This window comes from Anabrus simplex, chromosome 2, assembly GCF_040414725.1.
Source record: "Anabrus simplex isolate iqAnaSimp1 chromosome 2, ASM4041472v1, whole genome shotgun sequence".
Taxonomy (NCBI): domain Eukaryota; kingdom Metazoa; phylum Arthropoda; class Insecta; order Orthoptera; family Tettigoniidae; genus Anabrus; species Anabrus simplex.
This window is the reverse complement of record NC_090266.1, coordinates 384,272,676-384,299,743: the sequence shown is the minus strand read 5'-3', so window position 1 is coordinate 384,299,743 and position 27,068 is coordinate 384,272,676. Positions and strand designations below refer to the sequence as shown.

Sequence of the window (27,068 nt, the reverse complement as noted above, 5' to 3'; positions counted from 1 at the left end):
ATTGGATACCGACCGTGATATGTCGCCGGTAGCAGATCCATAATTCAGGTGGCACTTCAGGATTTTGAAGCCATTGGTCCACGAAGCAGTCAAGGAATTCGACGGGCTTTTCTTCTGGTGCTTGCCCGTGGATATATAGGCAGTCTTGATCAACATCTTCAGGCTTGAGAAGAGCAAGGGCAGCAAACATTCGTACATAGTCCGAAGTCTTAATTTTCCTTGTATAGTGTATAATTCGCGCAACTTTTAGTGATACATAGACGCCCTAGTGCTGAATCTGTAGACCTCGGTTATCTTTGAGATTCGTATTGGCAACAACCTTCGAAACACAAACTATGAATTGCTTACGCATCGCAGCGAGACATCTGGCGTACACAGCAAAGCCTAACTATGGAATTCACGCTAGGAACAAGATTCGAATCGAGAAATGTTATTTTATGTTATATAATGTGTGTGACAGTTGTCGGCTGAAGATAATGAAGGTCTAGAAAATTCATATCGACCGATCATACTATCGATTCAATTGATATGTCATTTCCATTCAGTTGGCAGTATTACCGGAACCGAGATTGCTCCCTCCTTAATCCTCACACGCGTAACAACGGCTATCACTAAAAGTTGCGCGTACAATAGTCATACCAATATGCCGAACCCTCCTCCACAGACACTGCGTAAAATTAAAAAAGAATATTAACTGAGGCTGAGATAGCCAACGTTTCAAAATCAGTATATAACGTCTCAGGCTGTCAATCAAAGAATTCTCGTAGAAGCTGATAATGCTTGTTTTAAGATTAAGTAAGACTGATGATACCCAATAAAAGAAGGGCAAAACATGTCCCCTTAAAATTTAGAATGTCTATATTTATTTAACCACATAACGTGGTATTAATTGTATTGAATAGGTGGGGTAATGAATATACTCCTTTTGTAAACTAAGTGAGATCGCTGTTTCCCCAATACGGAAGAAAAATGAGAGTGATGGTTTGTAACTGTGTACCGTAACAGATTCAAGAACAGTTGCCATGAACAAGGCCAACAATGAAACATACTGTAACTCATACATTAATCTTGATTATAGACTTATGCATTCGGGAGATAGTGGGTTCGAATCCCACAGTCGGCAGCCCTGAAGAGGGTTTCCCGTGGTTTTCTATTTTCACATCAGGCAAATGCTGGGGCTGTACCGTAATTAAAGCCGCTTCCTTCCAACTCCTACGCCTTTCCTACCCCATCTTCGCCATAAGACCTATCTGTGTTGGTGTGACGTAAAGTACCATTTCATTGATCCCGTTTGTTGTGCCTTCTAGTTTGTTCGTAGAGTGCAAACATTTGCTTTTGGCGCTGTTTTATTATATATATTTTGAGTTATTTTTGTGATTTTATATCATGTTAGTAGCCTGCTTGATGCTTGTGCAAGATGAATTTCTTTCATTCCAGGTTTAGCTTTTTCTAGTTTTACTTGTTTTTTGAGAGTATGGAGTGAAATTAGAATAATACACGTTCGTAGTGTGAAGAAATATGATAATGAACTTCTCGCACATTGAACTAGCAGTTGCGAGTAAACGTACATGTGTGTGCGTATGTTTATGTGCTCCTTACCTCTTGTTTTCTGAATAAATAAATTCAAAATATAAACGGTGCACATTATGCTGTGTTTTACTTCTTCCTTCCTTTCCTTCTCCTGTTTTCCAGTCCCATACATAAAAGTCGTGGGAAGGATTCAACGAACGAACGAGGTATTGAGAGATCTGATTTAGGTAAGTATGGGCGTTTTGGGGTATTATATGAATTGTATTAACATTTTTAGTAATCAATGATGCATTTCTTATTTAATAGGTGTAAATTTACATTAAAATGCGAATGCTAAAACGATACAGGCTAGCATAATAAAAGGAATGCCAACATAAAAATATGGTAATTGAAATGTACTCTCCAAGTAAAAGACAGGAGAAGCTTGTGATAATGATTTCCTACCGAAATGCAATCATTATCTCTATCACAATTACAATTTTAACAAAGTAACTGTCATTATCCACTTTATTTCGAGGTACTACCGTGGTATTTATTTTCTTATGTTGGCAAAGAAAAAGGTGTTTCTATAGCTTCCATGACCTGTTTTCGCAGCGATCTTTATTATACAGTAGTGGCGGATCTATTTTCCTTAAATGATCCTTGCAGAAATTCATTCTGCAATAAAACGAAGTGTAACAAGTTTTTTACTTTGCATCTTTCTGCCGATCTGGGATGATCACTCATTTCAGCTTTTTAGAAGGCTTTCAGTCAATATACAGTATAGTATTTTGGAGAATTTACAGGTCATTTTAAAATGTGGTATATATTTTCAATGTTTGCATGTGTTCTTTGGCAGACTGATAACAGTCCACAAGTGACAACATAAATATACTTTTTTTCTTACATGTGGTTCAATTTCCTAAATATATTTCATAACCAAGCAAGCTGTCCAGCAGTTGTTGGTCACTTAAGAAAGGGCAAGGAAAGGATTTATACCTGTGAGTGTTGTGTTTCCAGGATATGCGCACAACACAATACAGAGATCTGATAATTAGGAGAAAGTTTTTCCTACTGTGTCTCAAGCACAAGAAATGAACCAGCCTCCATACCCGCCCCTACAGCCAGTCATTCACACCGCATACCTCAAGCCAAGGGCAAGTGGAAACAAGAAGGGACTGGAAACAATTACACAACTTTCCGCTTCAGTACAGAATTATCCTCCCAAGTAGTTCTATGCAATAAGCCAAACGTTTTTAGAAATGGTTGAAATTGGAGATCAAATCAAGCTGTGAATATTTAAGAATAACTTAAATACAATATTATTCTTTACTGTAGCCTCCATGGCTCAGGTGGCGCCTCTCACCGCTGGGTTCCATGGTTCAAATCCCAGTCGCTCCAAGTGAGATTTGTGCTGGACAAAGCAGAGGCGGGACAGGGTTTTCTCCGGGTACTCCGGTTTTCCCTGTCAGCTTTCATTCCAGCAACACTCTCCACTATCATTTCATTTCATCTGTCTGTCATTAATCATTGCCCCAGAGGACTCCGACACGCTTTGGCAGCTGGCACAATTCCTATCCTCACCGCAAGATGGGGACTTCATTCATTCCATCCCTAACCTGGTCACTGACTGGAAAAGAGGTTGAAGGGTTTTTTTTTTTTCAGAATATTATTCTTTATTATGTCCGTTGGCTGAATGGCCAGCGTACTGGCCTTCGGTTCAGAGGGTCCCGGGTTCGATTCCAGGCCGGGTCGGAGATTTTAACCTTAATTGGTTAATTCCATTGGCTCGGGGGCTGGGTTGCGTGGCGTATTCAGCATTAGAAATCATCCTAGGTAGGGCCCTCATCTTCAGACATGCAGGTCGCCTAACAGGCCATCTACTAGAAAAAGACCTGCACCAGGCCTCTCCGGAGGCCATACGCCATTTTTATTATTATTCTTTATTATACAATACTACAATCTTAAAGGAGCCTCCGTGGCTCAGACGGCAGCGCGTCGGCCTCTCACCGCTGGATACCGTGGTTCAAATCCCGGTCACTCCATGTGAGATTTGTGCTGGACAAAGCGGAGGCGGGACAGGTTTTTCTCCGGGTACTCCGGTTTTCCCTGCCATCTTTCATTCCAGCAACACTCTCCATTCTCATTTCATACCATCTATCATTCATTAATAAATCACTTTGGGAGTGGCGACCCCATCGTATTAACAGCCTATATCTGCTTCATTCATTACATCCCTGACCCGGTCAATGACTGGAAAACAGGTTGTAGGTTTTCATTTTTTCAGAACAATCTTAAACATTCACTACTCGATTTTATAGCCAATACAGGTTTTCATAAAAAATGAAGCTCTTAAAGCTTGTTACATGTAATATTGATCAAAATTCTCAATCTTTTTTAACTTTTAGTGTTTTTTACAATCTAGGCCTATTTCTTTTTAATCAATATTCACTGTATTGTGCATCCTTTGTCTTCAGGCAACCACTAGGGGGAACAAGAATTTAAAATAACTCTGCTAGTGAATGGATTTGGAAAAGACATGTTTATAACAGATGGGCATGTTTTATTTTGTAAATATTGCAGCGTGAAAGGTGTGAGGAAAGGAAGTTATTTGCAGAACAGCACATTAACAGAGAAAAACATCTGAAAGCTGTAACGAGCACGAAGAGTAAGTGTTCCCTGGTTCTTCAAGGCAAAGGTCTAGTACTACATCCAGTACGATAAGTCATTATATCCACATTAATATACACTTCCAAGTAAATTATTATTTCTGTAAAAAAAAGGCTGAGCAGTGAATAAAACAGGGATATATTACTTGTAAAACCTTTGTTACTCTAACCGGAATTCAGTTTGGTAAAATATTTTAATATCATTTTTTACCTATTGCTTATTTTACCATAAATTTAAAGAGTTATTATTGATCATTCTCAGTGATTTTCAAGGTCATCAACATCCAACTCCTGCTAACAAGTCAGGAAGTGACAAGCACATTATCAAAGAGAACATATTGATCTTTCATACCATAAATCAGGCCTTTCCTGCACTGAGGGCCCAGGCTGGCCATGGCAGCAGCACCGGTGAGGTGGGGGGAAGGTGGGAAAGTGGCAGAGGCAGTACTACAGGTAAAGGTCAGCGGAGGTTTTGGCAATTCTGACTTTAATTGAGCAATTCGTTCATTTCTTGCTTCCGCAACAATGTCATTGTAGAATGAAGCATGTTTATTGTGGTAGTGTCGAACAGTTGAACATTTTATGCTTAATATGACAAGGCAAATTTTTTTCCTATTTTGCTTTACTTCGCACCGACAGATAGGTCTTATGGCGACAATGGGACAGGAAAGGCCTAGGAATGGAAGGAAGCAGCCGTGGCCTTATTTAAGGTACAGCCCCGGCATTTGCCTGGTGTGTAAAATGGGAAATCATGGAAAACCATCTTCAGGGCTGCCGACAGTAGGATTCGAACCACTATCTCCAGGATGAGAGCTCACAACAGCGCGCCCCTAACCGCACGGCCAACTCGCCCGGTACAAGGCAAATTAAACACTGGGCTGGATTTAACCGTCTGTACTGACAACAAAATCTGCATCCTCCCATGAAGGATTAAACAACCTTCTTAACGAAGGAGAAACCAACTGCTCTGCTATCGGCTGTATGGAATAGATTCAAAGCGCGCGCGACGGACTCAATTTGTTACTTATTAGGGTTAGGGCTTGGAATTTGAGGAAAAGTCCTCTTTTATCTCGAGTGTCCAAAAATGAGGCACAATATAATATGTTCATTCTGGGTCATTGCAGGCCAGAAAATGGTAGGTTTTATTTGTCCTACCTTTTTTGGCATTATTGGTATTTTTTAGGTCTTAGCATTCTTTGCAACTTAACCTTATTTCCACTATATTTTTTAGCCATTTTTTAGGTCTTAGCGTTTTTTGCAACTTTACCTTATTTCCACTACATTTTTACTGTCCAATCTAAATTCGAATCATTAGTTCATCCCATCACCTCTAAAATATATTTTCTGTAATAAAAACTGTACATATGTTGGAACCAAATATAAAAAGAGAAAATTAAATGAGATGAACTGAAAAAATGAAACTAGTGCTTGAAAAAAACAACAACAACAACAACAACAACAACAGGGGTATCCAATTATGTGCAAGTTAAGTGAAACATTGCAAGGAGAAAATTAGATGAGTGGTTTTGAAGAGAAAGGTCTCACTTGACTGAAGTATAAACCCTTAACATCTGCTGATAAGGGAAGTCTCATTTTTCACAACGTGCTGCCTGAAAACAGACGACCCTTTACACCTAAGAACCTGGAGATGACTATTGTGATACACTGCAATGCCAACTGAGGTAACGTTTCCGAATTCCAATTTCCGTAACCCTAGTGTGGGAAAGTCTGATATTATTCCAGATGTAATAATTTCAATTTCTTTCTCCAGGATGTCCATTGCGGGTTCGCTGAATTCATTCTAGGTGAAGAAAATATTTCATTCTGAATTCTGCAAGTACTTTTTTAACAAATGTGGAATTCCTTTTTTATTACCGGTATATTAGTCTAAAAATATACGCCACATGAAAGACAAAGTATTTCGCTCATTTCTGCAATGTTGCATACCACCAGAATTTTAGTTTTAAACATTATATTCCTCCATTAGATATGTAATTAAAACTAAAGTTATGAATGTATTTGGATCGCAATTTTACGTCCTTTTTGTTTTTGGATTTTTTAGACAATTTATAGATCTTCAACTTCTGAGCCCACACATACAGCCGCACTGGCCGCTATGTGGGGAAGGAAGGGAACTGTGCTGCTGAGTGCAGCGCTGGTGCACCCAGCACCAAGTGCTCGGGTTGAAAAGGCTTGCCATAAACTAAAGCATTGGAGAGCTTTTAACTTCTATGACCAATAAGAATACTGGATAAGGTACTGTTCTCTATTAACCTTGTGATACAGTATATAGAATGGATGCTGAAATACAGTGTTATTTAGTATATACATCATATCAACACCTCCTCGTCTGATGTCCCATACAGTGTGAAATACAGTAAGAGAATCAATTGAAGTCTTACATCTCAAGATTCTGTGCTTCCTCTCAACCAGTAAGAACCGCTGCCCTATACTGGGACTATAAAATAAAGCACATCCAACAAATTATCTGGCAAAACATCCTCTAAGGCTGAATTCCAAAGTTCATCATTTCTTATGCAATGGAAGTTATGAAGGTAATATTCCAGTTGTAACTTGCGCCTGGATTAACAACTGCACAATGGAATAGGCTAGAACGAAAGCAGTTGAGAAGAGATGCTGAAACTAGGATCTTCTCGGGTACAACAGTCAGACAAGGAAATCAGTGTTTTCTGGCTCTAACCCAGTCCACAACATGGTTTAATATTGGAATATCCTGTTTAGTCCTAACTTCAAAACACTCACAAACGGGCTGCAGACCCCATAATTCCTTGCCGAACAATGGAACTACAAAGCCAATAAATCTTAATGGTAATATTACTATTAAAATCATTAGAATTTAGCTGTGAAAGCACAATGATCCGGGTTTAAATTTAGTTTCCACATGCTCCATCTTAAAATAACTATAAATCATCTGGTCTTGCACCATTAAAATGGTTTTTAATATCAGCATTTTCAAAAATTCTGGCAGCTATACCATAATGAGCATTCTCATTCTTAAAACCCTTGCGAAGCGATTCTAACCCTGCATCAGCTGCGCGCGGAATTTTGCTCCACAAAGTAATCAAAGCATAACCAGGGGCCTGCAACGCAGGCAGGCCCGGGCCATTAAGTGGGCCCACGGTCTCCTCGCAAAAAAATAAAAATGATATATCTAGTCCATTGTCAATCTGAACGGAAATGATCAGGGCGATTTTGAACAATCAGTTGAAATATTATTTTCTTTTCCTTTTATTTGCAATTTGTTCCTAGAGGAGCTGCCACGTGATTGCATCTAGCAGCAGTTCTTTGTGTAAAGTTAGTAATAAGCTTGTATGGTTTGATATTTTTCAAACTGTTTTTGAACAGTTTTTTAATTTAATTTTGTTTGTACATTTTTTCGTGTTGTAATCGAATAAATGATTATAACCGAGACTTGGGCATCGGTTATTGCGTATGGATCTAGTTACTGAAAAAAAAATTAAACCAATTAAAGTACGAACATCTAAGTGATTCATGGCTGGCAGTTCAGGAACCGTTAAACTACAGAAGCAGTCAAATAAAAACCTATTATACATTTAATAATAATCTTACAATAATGATTAATCGCTTTGTTCAAATAATTTGAAAATATATCGCATTAAGACTACTTACTGTAATTAAATTTGAGGGGGGCCTGAATTTTTATTTTGGCAGGCGGGCCCGAATCTCATTCATTATGCCCCTGAGCTTAACTGATGTTTAACTTACGCAAATTTATAAGTTTAAAATGCAGCGTTTATATATGCTACTTAAAGGAACATAATTTTTATTGCAGCCAATGTCCAAAAGAAATTTACATTAATAACACAACATTAGCCATCTTTGCGGAAGGCTGTTAGAGATTCGTGCCGACAAGTACAAATCATGGCATGATAATGTTCACGGCTCTTACCACAAGGTTCACAGACACAGTCCGCGTCTGGTTGATGGAATTTCTTAGTTTTGCACAACTTATAATGAAATCCATGTACTGCAAAGCATGTGATCAAGTGCCCGGACAAACACAGCCATCAGAGCCATCAACAACATATAGAATTTGGATAAGTTGTCTATCAAAACAGCCCTGAAATTATTTGACCTCAAAGTCTCACAAGTGATCACCTATGGTTTAGAAATTGTATGGCCATATCTAAAAATGAAGCAGTTCGAGCAACTAGAAAAGATGAAAGCCACGTTTCTGAAAAAGACACCAAGTGTCTCGAAGTATACACCTTCAAGGCTTGTGTACGAGTTAACTTGTGAAACTTTCTACGTAGAGGATCTCCGTTATCACCTACCGCTACCAACTCCAACTTATCTACAGTTCATAAATAAATTAAGAGCAAAGAAGAGAGACATATGGAGCAAATTTTACTCGACGGATGCAATGATTTACAAAGACTGGAAAGGAGGAGGATGTGAGCTTAAAGGAATATATGAAAATACACGAGGATTACAAGCATGACGACGACGTGACATTCTGTGTGTGATATTTTTTTCTCATGGTGACAAACGCTTGGAACACCATTGAATATTAGTCAGCATATTCTTTGCTTTCAAAATTGTGTTAATTTACTCCTAGTTCATTGGCATCGCTTACCACCACCTCTTTGTAGTTATCATTAGAATGCACTTCGGGTGGTAATTTCGAAATTCTTCCCACTCCTCTACTTTTCATTTTCCAATCTTCTTACGTTATGGAAGTTAAATAATTTTCAATTAAGTTTCTAACACGAGAGTACAACAGTTATCTGCCCACCACACAAATAAAATTAAATGACTCCGGTAGTTGCAATTGAAAGAATTAGCTGTAGCGTACATTACCGCGCGCGGAGTTCTGCTCGTGTCAATGCACCTTTCAAATAAATCAACAAATACTGTACTCTCAACTAGACCTTCCATGAATGAAAACTTCAAGAAAGCCGCTATACGAGAGCCAAGTGCGTCCAATAAAAGCAGATAATATATATGAAAGAAAATATTTCAATGCGGAACAAAAAACCCGCGTGTGGCTAATGAAGGGTTAAATGTATGCCTGTAATATTGTTACAGAAATTGCCCACCATAACCCACTGATACATAAAGAGTACCATAAGATAAACAAGTGAGTATTTATAATAGTAAAAGAAAAGAAAAAACATTAAACCCATGCACATGCAACAATACCGAAAAAAAAAAAACAGAAGGCAATTTGTATTATAATTTAAACAAAAACTGCAAAGAACAAAGGTAAAGGAGATTCAAAAGATTAATATTTCATATGGAATTGCCTATGAGGTACATCAAATTAAGCAGCATGTTACATTAATGAGTGTTTCACAATTAAAAAGGGGTAAAACTTCCATACAAGGTATCCAACAAGGCAATGTACGAGCATTCTTGATACACTGAATTGCTTAGCAATGATCATCCCAGCAAGCAAATACTGGTGCCAAAAAAATCAAGAGAACGTTATCAAGAGCCTCTCGAGTGGAGTGGACGCAGACAATTTTGGTAATAACATTTACACACCTACAAAGACTTGCTTCGCTTGGCATACATGCTGCAAAGTAGACCAACAAATCATTCTAACCCCTTATGCATCAACACGCATTCAGCATCAACCAACTAAAGCGGCATATCCAGCTTAAACCCGTACCGGGATGAAATTTAGTTTATATTAAAATCTTCAATATTATGTGTATGTCGAGTATCCAGCCCGAAGCCTGGTTCGATCCTCAAAAGATTCCATCATCAGCTGCCGTAGAAGGCTTGGGCATCATTACGAATCCCTATTTAGATTTCAGCAAAAAATTGAGGGGGGAGGGGGCGGCGTTACTGACAGTTTCAATGTAATACAATGTCCTCGGTCTATTGAGAGCTGCTTTCCTCCAAATGTCTAAATATTTTGGTTTATCTTCATGCTAGCTTAACTTTTATGTTTCTGAAAGTTGTATGGATTTCCATTACATATAATTCTTTCATATGACAATTATTTTAAATTCTTATGGTTAGGTACTGAATGCACTTTGAATCTTGAGAATTCACTGCTTGGAAGCAATACAGTCCAAACCTTCCAAGAACTTCAATTCTGTCCTGCATACTTCCACAGAGAGTAATAACCGTTTCATTTATAGTTATTACTACTGTTTTATGTCCTGCAAAACCTGTTATGGGGCATAATTTTCTAAATCTGAATTAAAGCTTAATTATTATTTTCTCAGATGGCACCTCAAGCGCCATATGGACAAAACTGCCTCCATCATGGAATTGACATTTGCTCTTATTACATATGTATTAGGATATTTCAGGTTGTAACTCCGACTATATGAGATAGCAAAATTATTCTTCCACAGAGTTCCAAAAATACATGGTTAAATAAAACAATTCTGATGACCTACAGTAAGCTAGATAAAGGAAAATCTTGAAACAAAAGCATTCCACTGGCACTGTGCAAATGACCAATTACTATGCGCAGATATAGAATATGTATGTTAAAATGTATTACGTGTCTAAAGTACGATAACACTCGCCCATGTCAGAACTACTGTTTGTTTACGTCCGGTGCTGTCCTCCGACACTATCATCAGGTAAGAGTAGCGCGCTATCTGACTGCTTAGTCTGCCTGCCTTGGTAATACAGTGTTTTCTCTTACTATAACGTTGCTAGCTCCTAAATTATCATTCTGAATTCACCCTATTGGTTTGACATTCGTAGCACTCTCAAATTCATCTTGCCCTGGCGGTAATGCGATATTCATGTGATTATGATGCTTGTTTTAAGGGGCCTAACATCGAAGGTCATCGGCCCCTAGACATTCATGTGAAGAGAGAGTACTCTGTCCACTGATGTGCCCCCTGCTCGTCCTCTACTCACGGTGATAAACACTAGCACTGACCTGCCAAAGTGCAACCGTATTTTGGATAAGTAATGCATCCTCCAGATTATGAATGATGTTTGCTGTAGTGTCATCCTCCATTTCATATTTAACAAAAATACCACAAATGAGAAGAGTCCCCAGGATTCAAACGAGATATGTTCTCCTTCCCGAGTATCCTAAGACTTAGCATTATTTATCCAAAAGTGTTTGGATACCTTATATGAAGATTTACCTAAGAGGTTACACATGTTACTCAACTAACAAATTGTGCATGAAAGAAGTGACCAAGTACATTTGAACATTCTATCTACTGTAGTGTTAATATCAAATAACTGTCTACAGGACTAAGAGACACACTCCCTTATTCTGAAGATCCAGTGACTAGACAAGTACATGAAGGCTCAGAAGTCTAATGGATTATCAAATGAATACCTTACATTGCCTAATATTAAGGAGGACAAACCAAGGGCAATGAAAAAAACTTGCTATCTAAAGTTGCTAATCTTTCAACTGAAAATTCTGAATAACTGACTTATGTTTGAAAATTCATTAAAAAGGACTGGAATATACAGCCAGCCAGATGTGTACCAAAAAATTGGCATTTCAATCACAGCATTGTCACTCCAGATGACAATGCCGTTCAAACATAGCTATGGACTTAATGGAACTCAACAAGAAAATAATAATGTAATCAAACAGGATTTTGAAAGAGAGAAAGTGAAATCTGAGAAACTTATCTCCCACTTGATGTGATCAGAGTACAACCTGAGAAGTCTGACTTATCCATGTATCATATTCTATTAACCTACAGGCCAATTCATTAAACAAAACAACCAACTCGCAAACAATACTAATTCCTGACCAACTCCCAGAAACAAAATTCCTATACAGTAATAGCTACATTCCCCTCAAACACGAACAAGCAAGTTGATCTTTGTGTACATGGTCATACTTTTCCCTGGCAGAATTAAAGCTCCCAAAGAGAAGCAGGTGAATTTGGACACTGCAATATTGCCACTTTCAGCCTGCTGTATCCATACTCAACTACATTCATGTCTGGAATATCCTAACCAGTCCATATCATATCCCTCAAAGTATCGATGGAGGTCACAGTACAGAATCTTTCTTTTTATCAACTTGAAGTCTGCCATGTCTGGACACAAGGAATGTGGCCATATTACTGTTTTTGTTCACACTCTCTCATGTCCAGCATCAGGCTTCAAAGAGCCCTGGTCTCAATACTGAACGTCATATTCCTCCATTCATGAAGTGTCTCACGCTGATGAGAAAATGCCCAGTATCTTTGACTAGCTTGCTTCTTGTGACAATGTGATGTGTTTAATAGGCCTTCTGGAGCAGACACCAACTACATACAGACAGTTTGACTTGAGAAACGAAACCTAAGAGACGTGGCTGTAGATGTTGGTTGCTTGCAAGCTACACTTATGAAATACTGATCCCGGAGTTCCATGATAGAGTACTATCTGCGCACTTTTTAGCGATAGATTTGTGGACGGGTTTGAGGAGTAAGGAGGGAGCACTTCCGGTTCCATTAGCACTGCCAACTGAATGGAAATGAAATCTGAACTGAATCGATAATATGATCGATCGATATGAATTTTCTGAACCTTTGCTATTTTAAGCCAACAACTGTGTCACACACATTATATAACATTTCTCGATGCGAATCTTATTCTTAGAGGGAATTCTATAGTTTGGCTTTGCTGTGTAAATAACAACAGTACTAGTACGTAAAGTGTACGCCAGATGTCGGACAGCAATTCATAGTTTGTGTTTCAAAGATTGCCAGTACGAATCTCGAAGATTACCGAGGTCGACCGCATCAGCACTAGGATGTAAATCTATCGCTAAAAAGTGCACAGATAGTACAATACAGTGGATAAAGATGAACACCAATGAAACAAAACTGTATTTAAGGCATGTCGATTCTTCAGTAATTGGCCAAGATTTTTCTATAGAGTTAGGTATAGACCTGAACCTTGCAAATATGAAACCTAGCAGTATATCTCAAGTCAACCAAATGCACAAGTCTGTCAGTGTAAAAAATATCATGACATTCTGCACACTGTAATTTTAACAATTTCATTCAGAAACTAGTAATTAGGGCCTATCTCTACAACACAAAGTTACCATAAAAATATCTTTCCTAAAAGAAAGACAAAAACCTAATGTATTTTTCCTCTCCATTGTGATATGAAAAATGTTTCCCCTGATCAGATACCATAACCCAACTACCAGTCATGCCTGTCTTAAAAAAATCAATGATTACAACTCTGATAATCAAGATGATAAAATTCAAAAGTTAACAGAAAAGCATCTTAATCCATAAAATGTAGAATGACTAAACTCAGACTTTGAAGTCTGAATAGAACAAATTGCTCTTAAATATGTTAAAACAAAAATTTGTTAACAAACGCACAATTCACTCAAATCTGTGCTCATACTGGTTAAATGTTTTCAGCATAACATCGGTTAGAAGAATTGTAAAGCTAAACCATACGCAGTTAAATGAAGTATTCATCTTACCACTGACAACAAAAAGGTGATGACTTTCACTGCTTAATGTATCACATCGATAGCTTCCAGAATGGAAAGTGCGAGCATAAGGGACAGAAAGTAAAGAGGAGATTGCACCATCATCTGTACTGTCATACCAAATATAACTGTTGGAACCATTGTAGAGGTTACGTCCATCCTTCTGCCACTTGACTGTACCATACTGACTGACTCTGCAGGAAATTATAAATGGATCTCCTTCTACCACCATACTATCCCCCTTATACTCAGTTTTTATTTGGCCTGAACAAGATAATAGAGTAGTACTACAATGGACTTTCAAAGAGCTCTGATCAATATGTTTTCTAGTGCATTACTACACAACCAAAGAATGAAAGTTTCAAAATTCAATTTACACATAAGACAAAACAATACGTGTTAAAAAACTGAAATGTAATCAACATATAAGCAAGAAGGGAATTTATAAATTTCACCACAATTTTAAGTCGAACAACTGAAAACAGAAAAAAAAAAAAAAGAGAGAGGAAGTAAACATCAAACTTGCATTTTAATTAACAATGTGGTGTTATATAATGAGTCCATAAATGCCTAAATATAACTGTGTAATGGGAAGATACTCAAATTCTTAACACATTTGCTCCATTATCCGACCATGGTCGGATTAGGCTACATGTGTGTAAAATACCATATCCGACCTTAGTCGGATCTGAATTCACGCCAACTTTGTACATTCAAAAGTACTTTAGATAACGCAGTATATCAGTTTTCCAGCAGATAGCAGGCAGATGAACATTTTTACTACAGCTTATGGGTAATTTCCTGCATTGTGGGCTTTGTGTTCTAAGTAAACATGTGCTAGTCTCAAGCTCTTATCTGCACAGTTGAAAATCAAGTGGCATTGAGTGATGTAACGAGTGGATATGGCTAGTAAAGAATTTATATCTCGCGAGCAAGTGACCGAATTATTGAAAGCTGAAGATTTGGGTGATCTCATTCTAGAATTAGATTCAAGTGATAGTGAAAATGAAAAGGCAGAGACTTCTTTATTTCGCGCTGTCAGTGACATACCAACCATGTCTGACGAGTCGCCAAATCAACGCCCCCCCCCCCCCTTTACTAAAGCTTGAGGCCAATGCAGGTTTAAATAGTGACGATGTGATGTGTTTCGTCAATAAAATTTTATCAGAGGATTTTATAATGTATGTTTGTGATCAGACAAATCTGTGCGCAGAGCAGGTAATTAGTACCGCGCCATGCCCATTCATGAAGTATTCAGTAATGCTGACATGGAAACCAATTTCAGTGCCAGAAATGAGGCAATTTTTTAGGGCTAATGTTCATTACTGGTATTATTAGGAAGCCAGATATAAAAATGTCCTAGGCAGAGGATACCACTTTTGAAAGTCCAATTTTATAAAACAATGCCTAGGAACTGCTTCGAAAGTATAATGTCCTTCCTTCATTTCAATGAGAACAGGCAAGACAACATTGCAGATAGGCTCTACAAAATTAGGCCGATACTAGAACAGCTAAGTGACCAGTTTCCTTTAGTGTACACCACAGAGCAAAACCTGTCACTAGATGAAGGAATGCTGGCTTCGAGTCAGTGCGTTACCTAAAAATCGCTGGGCTGCGAGACACAGTGCCCATAGACTGAGCTGGGAGCGAATGTGTTAAAATACAAACTGAATCATTTCAATTCAAATTTGTAAACTGGACTACAACCAAGCACAAAGTCTGTGAATTCACCATCTGAAACTAAAATACAGTGGAAGTGCATTATATACATTGCAGGCAGAAGAGCACACATTTTACAGAAACTACTAAGACAAACAGAACTTGGATCAAGCAAAAAGCAGTGAGTATTTCTGATAGGTGTACAAGCATTCTATATGAAGTCATGTGCTTTGAAAACCTTATGTAATTATTGATAGCACAATATGCAATAGATCATCTTGTCAATTAAGTTTGGACTGATAAAATTTATGTGGTCATGTCGATCTTTTAAAAGAAATAGCCCACGATTATACTTCCTGAATGGAAAGTTACATTTTCATAAAAGAGGAAAACCTGTAAAGAACTTGAGAAAACTGTCTGAAAGGTGCTGTTTGCAAACCACACAACAGTGAATATATCCCTCCATACAGGACTGGCATTAAGAAGGGCATCTGGCTGTAAAAATGGGCTTAATCCACGTGTAGTGCCGACCCCAACTAACTGTGAAAAGGACAGGAAAGAAAGAATTCAAGAGCTTTTAGAGAAAAAAAAGTCTGTTTTTTAGTTACAAGTTCCATCCAACCTACATGGATCATTACTCCATATGTAGTGTATTCCTAAAACATAATAATAATAATAATAATAATTGTACCGGGCGGTACACCTCCACGCCCCGAATTCAAATATTGCGCCAGTTGAAACCTCTCTACAGGAGAAACTCTGAACTTTAAAATCTGTATTAAATCAAAGGTTTCTCGGAAGATGTCTCTACTGTAAATTTTGAAGTGTTCTGAACTATGTCTATTTCGATTTGTATTTGTTTGCTCTGTAGCAAGAAGTGTGGACATTCTCTTCTAGATGGCACTACTTAAGAACTATAATTGTGCACCCTAGTGCGAAGTGAAGGAACTGGTTTTTTTTTTTGTTTTTTTTTTTTTGTTGAAGAAATTTGGTATTCATAAGTTTGTTCTTCGTTAAATTCTTTCATTCATTTTTTGGGTTGGCAGTATAACCCCTCTCTTTCCGCCAGTTTTGAATCTAACCAATCAGTAATTTCTGTAAGTAATTTTCCTCCAATCATAGCTTTCTTCCTCTGGTTTCCATGTGTAATTCCTAGTCTACCAATAAAGTTGAAGGGGTGTGTCTTTTCATTCATGAAAGGTCTCGAATTTTCCACGAGGGTATAAAAACTGCTGATTTTCTTGTCTCCGGGCCACTTCAGTAACATCTTTTGCAGTGTGTGAATATATATAGCAGGGGGCAGGAAGCGCCTCTTTCTCCAAGCAGCAGTTCATCTACAAGGTAATGGCCTGTTAACATCTTCATTTCTTGCTAGCTCAGCAGTTTAACTCTCGGGGAGGGTTCGAAACCTTTTGTATGTAAACTACCCTTTTAAAATGTAAATTCTTTTCTGTCTATCTATAAATTACAAATCTGTAAAGCGGGGATAGAGAGTGCTTCACCCTCTCGAACTCCCCTTCATTTTGAATTTGAGGTGACTATGTTTTCGCAACCGTTTTTCTCTTCCTTCTTAAAGTCTTAAACTTATTTGCCGACTAGTAACCTCCCTAGTATGGGATTAGCCCCTGTATAACTGGCCGAGTGCCACCTAGGTTTTAAGAAGTTTCATGTAGGAGTGCAAGCTATGCCTCCAGTCAATTTGGTTTTTTGGGCCATTTAATTAACCCAGAGTTTGTTTCCTTCATGTGAAGGCCCTGTAGGTTGGGTACAAGATACCCCTGTTTCACTGTATGTGTGCCTTAAGGGCAGTTAGGAATGAAGGTTGTTGTAGCCTTTGATAGGCTTGTAAAATTGAGAGCGGGTCTGCTCTTTTCCTCTTAACTTGGTAATTAGGAGCAAGTGCTCCTCGTACTTGGTGGTTTTCTGCCCTTCAGCTATGGTGGTTGTGAGCTGAGAGCTCAGGAATTAAACTTGGGGCTCTGTAAATTCTTAAATTGTTGATCTGCTACTTGGTACCTGTTACATCTTTGTTATTTGTCATCATTTGTTGATTTTGGAAAAGAAAATATAACCTTTGTTAAAGTTTTATATTAACTTTAATTCTGTAGTTGAGACCTATTCCTGCCTGCACCTTCTTTCACCTCTAACTACCACGGATAACTCTGTAACAATAATAATAATACCGTAATAATAATAATAATAATAATAGTAATATATTTTTTACAAAAGAAAATATTTATAAAATCCTCCTATCAATACAAGTCAAGTAATCTGTTACATGAAGCAAAGTCTATACATGTTTCAGCCTAATCTCAAGGCCATCTTCAGTAGTAAAACAGTGAATACATAATATACAAACAAATTAAAAATCGTAATGATGTAAAGTGACTGATCATGATTAGTGAGTTAAAAACACATTGAGGTACAATGTCCTCTCGTCTAATAGATCTTGCTGACTGTTAAAATGAAAACACTATGCTGAGGAGTGTAGTGAGGCCGTCAATACTACGAATAAAACGTGTATAACATTTGTAAATAAAAGTTGTCTCGAATGGAGATGACCTGGTCGGTCTCAAGTCACATTTTCTTTTTAACAGTCAGCAAGATCTATTAGACGAGAGGACTTTGTACCTCAATGTGTTTTTAACTCACTAATCATGATCACTGTCACTTTACATCATTACGATTTTTAATTTGTTTGTATATTATGTAATCACTGTTTTACTACTGAAGATGGCCTTGAGATTAGGCTGAAACATGTATAGACTGCTTCATCTAACAGATGACTTGATTTGTATTGATAGGAGGATTTTATAAATATTTTCTTTTGTAAAGTGATAACCGTCAATACGGAAAGAGATTCATAACTTGCAATAATAATAATAATAATAATAATAATAATAATAATAATAATAATAGTAATAAAAATCTGAAGCAGAATATTCTAGTGGAGATCATGTTCTGCTGCAGGATTTCAAGGACATTCTTATATTAGCTACAACGACCAGTTGATAAAGAGCAACAACAGATGGGAGGAATGACGAACATTAACCTTTAATTAGTTGCTCACGGACATTTCCTCTGGGCAGATTACATTTTGCACGGTACTGAACTTCCCAATTGAACTGTGGGTCTCCCCATCCCTATACCTTTCTCCTTGTTCATTTGGACTCATCCTGTCAGCACTTCGGCGCGATTGTGCATCCAGTGTGCGAGTGTGGGATCATTGTTGTGACGAGTGACATCGCCTGGACGTTTTCTCCGTATGCGATTAAGTAAATTACCTTTAGTGCACTTTTTATTTATTTTGCAGGTCGATGATCTTGTTTTGTCCTTCTAAACTTATTTTAGAAAAATATTATTTCATATTTTATATGATTTGACCATCGTAGGTAATGGCGAGTCTCACGAATTTAATATCATAAGATCATTTGACGTAGTTAAGGTCTACAGTATTCTGCTTTTAGATCAAACAAAGTGTGTAAAATAACCTACAAGTACTTAAAAGGGTTTCTTTTAATTATACCGAAGGATACTGCAAACGAACATGCCAAAACAACATCTCAAGGACGAAAATGACGCGCATTTTTAATCCCGAAGGTTACCTCCGTGCACGACTAGTAACGTAATAATTTTTGCGTGACTAGAAAAGGGTTAAGTACAAGCGGCAAGAACTAGAACAGAAATCTAAGTTACAACCCAACACATTAACCGGACTTGATATGGTAACTGATTCATTCAAAGCATGGTAAATCATTTGGCGATTTTAAACACATTCACAAAAAAAGCACTGGACGACTACTTAACCACCTACAAGCTAGCCCAGTTTTTTATTTAGACAGAATTATAAAACTGCTAAGAGATGTACAAATGTAAGGGGTAGATATGGAAGATAATTTTTATAAAATGATTCAGTACTTTCAGAAACATGAAAATTTGTTTCATTTTCACCTACCAAAATGCTCCCTCCTGACTTTGTGGGGAACACATTATTTCACATTGTCTTTACATCAAACAACATGAATGATGAAAAATTTGGAAATCATAAACATCAACCAAAACAGATAGGATTACAATAATGAATGAATTTCTACAACAGCTCAGAATGAGTGTGTATACCTATAAATATATGCACCAAACAGGAAAAATTCAAGTTCAACTTTAATATGACCTCAACACCAATCGAAGAGTGAAAGTAGTTCCAAAAATTAAGATGTTTAAAGACAGTGAATACAGACATCTTTCAAATGAAGCAAATTCCATGAACTAAGAAAACAACAGTTTCCACAAAACCAACACCGCACTGACCCCTTGAGAAGACATGTCAAATATCCACACCTCACTCACCCCATCCCATGATATTTAACACTATATGTGACAGTGTCCACAGAAATGTTTTCTCTTTAAAGTTTCCCTGGCCTACAAAGGAAAAATTTCCCTGACTCACGAAAACTGAGTGGTAAGTTAATTCGCCGAACAGCATGTTTTACAAGGAATGAAAAAGGAAATTCCAGCCTCCGCCATCCCCATAGCTGGCCTAATTCTCTCTCCACTTCTTTTTCTTTTTAAATTATTTATGGAAAAACAATTACACTGATGGCACTTTACATATAAACAAATAATTTAATGGTAATGTGTACCTTTATTTCCAATGAACGAAGTACAACTAACTTATTAATAGAGAAATTCAAATATGAAAATAAAGTTATTTTACCATAGAAATCTAATACTATTTTATGTGGATTTAAAGCACTCTTGAGATCGAAAGCAATTAACTTGTGCTTGTAGTCAGAAAAAAAGAAAGGAATGAAAGAAGAAAAGTTTGCACTTATCGAAAAGATTAGTTTTTTTAGCACATCAAGCAGGGCAATCCTTAAAAAAGATTGTACAGAGACCTGAAAAATTGAAAAAGGTCCCAGTCAATTTTGGTGATCCCAGTTTTCATGGCCCAATTCACTGTATGCAAACTGCATATGCCTATATCAAGAAGAGATTTGCCCTTGGGGTTTAGCACTTGCAAATGATTTTCAAATTTTTTATTAAAATAAATAAAATAAAGTTAACATTCGGTCCATCCATTGAGACTTGCAAAATATTTCCTAAAAATAAGGAGAGTCCATGCATAAACTACTTTCTTAACTGATCCGCAGTTGCTGTGCCTAAAAATACTGTTCCAATTCCTTGTTGCAACTTTTTGAAGATTTAGATCCCAAAACTCCATTTGACTTCTTTGAACAAATCTGTTTAATGACTCATCAAAACAATGTAGTCAGAGCACTGCCTTGCCTTAGTCATTTCGCAAACCTTCCTTAAAATTTGAGGCTAATCCATGATTTATAACATAGGAAGCCTTAGTCTTGCCATAGTAAAGTTTTGAGCAATTTTATTGTCTGGGAATATTGTTTTACATACTGTGGAGGTTTCATCATAAGAGTTGAGAAACATCTTTCCAGTGACAACCTTGGAGAGCCCACATGGCTTCAGCAGATGTAACATCCTCATTCACACTGAAAGTCTTTAAACTCATTGAACTTGTTCCTGGCACTGCTAATTCGTTTGTAGCTGTGGACGTAGTGCTAACTCGTCGCTGCATACCTTCAAGTGGAGATGGGGTACAGGTATTCTTTGCAAAGAAAGAGACTGTTGGCTGGGAAGACTTAGCTTTCATGTATTTTATATGAGTAGGTCCTTTCGCATGGGTAACATAACTAAGTTTCAACAATATACTGAAGTTGCATCATTTACCAATATGTCCAACCAACCACTCAGTCCAAGAAACACTTTACTGTCTAGCCAGAGTTTAATGAATGTACAATGCTTGTTAGCCACTGTCATGAGTTTCAAGCAAGTACAATTGTTGTACACTTCTTGTAAAAAGATACGTGAAAAATAAATGCTACAATAGCCTGGGTTACGCAGACTAGAGTATAAAAGTATCCCCTCAAATCCATCATTGGGGAAGATTTCCTTGACTTTCCAGGTTTTCCATTTCCCTGACCAAAATATTTTCCCCTGACTTTCCAGAATGTGGACACTATGATGTGACCCATTGCGTGGGAAGAGACCTTAAGACCGATTTTTCCTTTTTGGGTTCTAAAATTGGAATAAGATACTGAGCATTTTGAAAAAAAGTTCATGATATAGGTGCAATACTTCAGAAGATATTAACAATTAACTGTTGCTATTAAGAAAACTGTATTTTGAGAAAAAACACAATTCCAACTTTCACTAATTTTCTTACCAATCGTATGTTTTCATGATGAGTGGTGCATGCTCAAACTGCTGATTTTAAGAAGACCCATAGGTAGTATAAGAACTCAAAACAAAGAAATGCAATTCTCACACCCCAGACATTTTTTCAGCTCTGCTGTAAAATATCCATTGCAGACTTTGGATCCCTTTCTCCGCAATGAGTCACATATAAAGAAGCTGTGTGCTTGTCCTAGTCAGTGAAAACTGTGTAACCTCTAAAACAAAAGTATAATTCACAGGAAGAATAATATTAAAATCTTCCCTAATTATTGCCAAGTTAAAAAATGGAACGTTATTACAGAAAGGGGAGCAGAGAAGACTTTCAATGAACCAAAATCTGTTTTACTTTTTTCTTTATAAATTTAGAGTAAATATTAGTATTAGTGCTTTAGTTTACCACAAAAAAAGACACCAGTGTGCCATACTGTCTCCTGAAATCTTCACAGTATACTTGTTGAAGAGGTTAGGTTCACAAACAGTAAATAAAAAACCATTGAAAAGACTCATTCAATGTGATATTTGCTCGGCAGTAACATCTTCATTCTTATCTATGTTGATGATAAGAGCAAAATCCAGTGGGCCTTTCACAGGTTCGCCAGCTGATCAACTACAAGAACGAACGAACAAGCGAAAGAAGGAAAGAACGAACGAACTTTTGAATATGGTAGAATTTGGTGCATATATCATTCACTGATCACATTGCACAAGAGCAGGTAGGGCCATTTTACTTCAGATTCTTTCATATACCTTCGTATATGCAATTTCTCTCCACTTCCCATTTCCTGCATGCAGTATCATCTGTAACCTTCCCTTCAAAGGCTACATATGGGCATATGGAGCTGGAACGAAAATAGGTAAAAGGTGGCCCAACACAGGAAATTAGTAGATTGTTGGCTCTTCCAATTTGAAGATGGTTCATCTTCATCATTACTTCTTTCAGTGCACTGAACAACTTCTCACATTCTGATGTAGAAACAGGAATTGGATATATAATACGAAGTAATATCTCCAAGTCTTCATTTCTGTTTGTGTCAGTGAATTTCCTAAAAGTGCTAATGCAGCTGTTCTGCAATGTGACCAGTGAATATTTGCATTGCTAAAGTTAATAAGCAAAATTCAACCCATATTCAAACCAGTTAGTTCTCACAATTCATTATCAGCTGGCAAGTCTGTGAAAGGCCGACTGAATTTTTCTCGCCGTTCATCAACACATAAGAATGAAGATGGTGCAGGTGTTTCGAGTTTACGCCCAACAGGGGACGTGCACATCAATTTTTTGTTGGTGATGGCACAAATACACAGCCACCCCATACAGAGGTATTAAGACAAACACAAACATTCAGCCAAGGAGCCAGACAACAAATTGTAACAAAATGCCCATAGTTAGGCTGTGTTATAAACATATGATGGCAGTATTCTCAAAGATATCCAGTCAAGGTGTATTTTTAAAATAATTCTTTAGGGGTCTTAGCTCCAATCCATCTATCCAAATTATCCTTCCAATCTTCAGTTTTCAGACAGACTATGCTCTATAAGGTAACAGCTAAGCAAATTCTGAATACGTTATTCATTAGCAAATGGTAAAAGACCAGAATGCAACATGAATGATTGTTGGAACAAGCAGCAAACAATGGCACAAAAGCATTTCTGATTAGGACTATATAATGGTATGATTTTCATCTTTGAATTTCCACATAATGAAGCTTTTTTAAGGTCTTTCACAAACTGTCACCTAAAATTTATCAATGATTTATACCCTTATATGGTCACAATACAAAATAATTGCTAGTAACAGCCTGGCCTTGAACTAATCTAATGCATCATATATTTCCTTATTTTGAATCATGCTGGCGTTAGTTGTACAATTTTCAATGGCTTTAATTTCATCACAAAATCCTGATGCTCATCTTGCATATCAAATATGCATTATGGCATGTCAAGAAATACCCTCCCCCCCCCCCCTCTCTCGCTCCCTCAAACACATCACTGATCCTTATTTAGGGCCGTACCCAGGTGGTAGATTCCCTGTCAGTTGTTTACCTAGTCTTTTTTTTTTTAAATGATTTCAAAGAAGTTGGAAATTTGTCAAATATCTCCCTTCGTAAATTATTCAATCCCCAATTCCCCTTCCTATAAACAAATATTCGTACCAAATTTTCCTCTTGAATTAGAATTTTATCTTCATAACTATAATCCTTAACATTTTTAAGAGATTCATTCAAGCTTATTAGTCTACTAATGTCACTGGATGCCATATCTCTGCTGACAGCATGGTACATACCACTCAGTTGAGTTGTTCATCTCTCCCATACACCTGAACCAGACTAACTGGGGTGTTACCAGTGATTTATACACCCTCTCCTTCACATCGTTACTATAACCCCAAACCATATAAGATTTGTAACCTTTATTCACAATTGAATTCATATTACCCAAATGATGCCTTTGCTGGCAAGACCTAGCGTTTACAGTGCACTACGTCTTCTGATATAGGTTAGAATAAGTTTGTAACGTTCATTGACCTGTCTCAGACTCATCCTTGACTTTGAAAATATGAAAGTGACCAAGGTATGAGTGATGCTAGTAATACCATTCCTTATGCAGGCAGTCCCTGTTATGAATGGTGTGAAAATATTACTCATAGGGTTGGCTGGTGCATGCATTTCAGTGGGCTTGGCAGACTGATGTGTTAAAGCAACTTCTGGCTCACAGAAGAAATTACCGCACTCACTTCCCTAGTATACCCCTCCAGTGACGCCTAGGCTATCTATGACGGCTGTTGACGGAACAGTGGAGGTTCAAACCAGTCTTCAGGCTGCATACCCAACATACATACGGTACCCAAATGAAGATCTTTCCTGATTTAATAACCATCAGTAACACAAAGAAACAGACACCATAAAACATACAATATTTAAGAACATGTGACTTCCAAGGGATTCAAGTTAAAACCCGACATCGTATATTAAAATGAAACTGTACATCAGAAGATTAACATTCTCAACCTAATATCACCGATCAACCCTAAGAGTAGTACTATTTGGTTTCATGAAAAACTTAAAACAGGAAATGAGCCATTCAACACAGCAGATCCAAATGTAGGAGGAAAAAGAACAGATTGTTCAAATAGTATGAGACTGAACCAGGTCTAAACTTCCCATCAGGAGCAACAAAATAAAAAAAATGTTCCAAATAGGGCTATATAAACAATCTGAATATGAAAGAACCGTAGAAGCTACACCTATGAAATGGCTGTATACCAAAGGCTGAAAAAATTTTCCCATGAGATCAATCAATATTTCACAACAGTTTCAGTTCAACTAGTCCCCTCTTAAGGATATCAGTCAGCCAGAGAATATGGTTTTGCCAACATGTTCAACCAATCATCATCAGTTATGTACTCCAGCAAGCTGGGTGTGGGAATGAACAATCCACCTACCTCCCAAGGCTCGTTCTACTATTGTTAAAAATAAACCCTTGTTTTTGTCTTCTGCTGACTTGCTATGCCTAATACAGTTGAGGGTCTTTACAGGGGTTACTCCTCTATCATTCGTCCTTCATCGTGGCCTGTAACAGGCAGAGCCTGGCCTCATACAGGCTATAGTGAGCCCAGGCAAGGAAAATTCCAGTACATAGGACCACTAGAATTATAGATGTTTGAAATATAATTATTAAAACCTTTCATGACATCCTAGCTTGAGCAAGGAATTCTTCCATTACTACACATTCACAATATCCAAACATAAGTTATTCACTCATGAGAACCTCTTCCTACAACATCATACATTGTATCATGTGTACTATGATAGGAAAACATAACTGTATTCACTAAACCACCATTAAAGATTATCGAATGTTTGGCTTGGGAGACAGCTTAGAAATTTCAAAAAATACCACATATGTACGGCCTAAACAAAGAGTACATTTTAAAAAATCAGACAGAGAGCAAAGCCCTACCAGCTATGCTGACAGTGGTTACATGTTTTTTAAAAATATCACACTCGTCCAACATTTTCGGTTTAAAAAACATTACTGATGAATAACAGGGCATGGAAGAACTTCAATACTGCGTCGTGCATGGAAAAGTCTGGCAAGGGCCTATCTCAGATCTGTCTGTATCAAGATGGCATTACAGATATACTGAGAGGTAACCAGGAATAATATGGAGTAATAACTACAATGAAAGGAATTCTCACCAACAATAACTGAGCCAGAACCACAGATTTCTTATAATGTACACAGCAATTCCTATTGATAAATATTCCTTCTTCATATATATAATATCTGTAGTGAATAAGTAGCAAAATCAAAACGCACACAAAAGTTCCATCAAGTTATCCTAGAATAAGCAGTATGCACATTAGTCTAAATTCACTGCTTTCATAAAATCATCCCATGATGGCAATAAAGGCTTTAACACAAAACTATATCCAACACGTTTCAACTTCAATTAGGACAAAATGTCCATTTTAAATCACCACGAATGGTAGCAGTGGTGCTGTGAGACCTGAACAATTATACATTTATGTAATGAAAGTTTTTTGATGTTGTAGGCATATTCACTAACACATTACAATATAGGTCTCATAAATATTGTGCTCAGCCTTAAACTAATTTTCAAGACACGGTTTCCAGTTTACAAAATGTAGTCTCCGTCCTAAGCAATAAAGAAGTCAGTGGAATGAATATACAATCCTGGATCATTGATCATCATCGTCTACATCTCGTCGAACAAATACTCTCCATACCACTCGTCTATATGTCAAACATAATTCGAAACTGAATATCGGGATTGTTGGACGAAATACCGTAATCAGAAATCAAAGTGGACACTGAACATAGGATTCCACAGCATAGGTGATAAACAACGGTGTCGTTCTTTGCAAGACATTTTAAGAATATGATGTAATCTTAGAGGTTAGCAACACCCTTTAATCATTATTGACTCCAAAATAATACTAATCTTACCTGCAGTTTCAGCGAATAAGACGCTTAAAAATAGGACGAAACAACACAATATATCAAAACGCAGCACTGAAATTTCCATGTTTTTCTTTACGAGAAAACTTTACCATTCACTCCAAGCAACACACCATCAACCCTCACAGCCCAGCCCACTAATCTGAATAACAAAGTACAATATGGCGAATTAGTTCACGACCTATGATCAAAAGTAGGGATGAAGGACAAAAGCTAGGAACCCAAAAGAAGATCAACTAGTTTAAATAATGTCCTATAGGAGCGCCACAATCATTCAAAGTCCATCTACATAGGTCAAGACACGAAAGTTACAATGAAAACGCCATTTTGAGACTCAATGAGGTCGTTTCTCACAACATTGCCATTTGCATATAGGCAAGTTACGGGTTTGAAAAAGGATTTAAGAACACAACAGCTGTTTAAAAAACTTGTATTTGCCTCGGAATATATGTCATTAATAATTTTACTATAACCTTCTAATTGTGATATAATGCTATAGGTTTTATCATGTATAAGAACACAGGTTTCATATATTACGATGAGTTGCAATGAAATTAACTAAGAGC

The 27,068-nt window shown here is 37.3% G+C and overlaps 1 protein-coding gene across 1 annotated transcript in view; it reads right to left on the bottom strand.

The window, feature by feature from the left end:
- Positions 1–26,697, bottom strand: part of Bsg (immunoglobulin domain-containing protein Bsg) — a 129,340-nt gene extending 102,643 nt beyond the window's left edge. Inside the window, exon 1 of the mRNA XM_067140802.2 lies at positions 26,491–26,697. Within this exon, the coding sequence (XP_066996903.1) occupies positions 26,491–26,569 (79 nt within the window). The 5' untranslated portion in view covers positions 26,570–26,697. The remainder of the gene's footprint in view (positions 1–26,490) is intronic.
- Between the last annotated feature and the right edge of the window lie 371 nt (positions 26,698–27,068).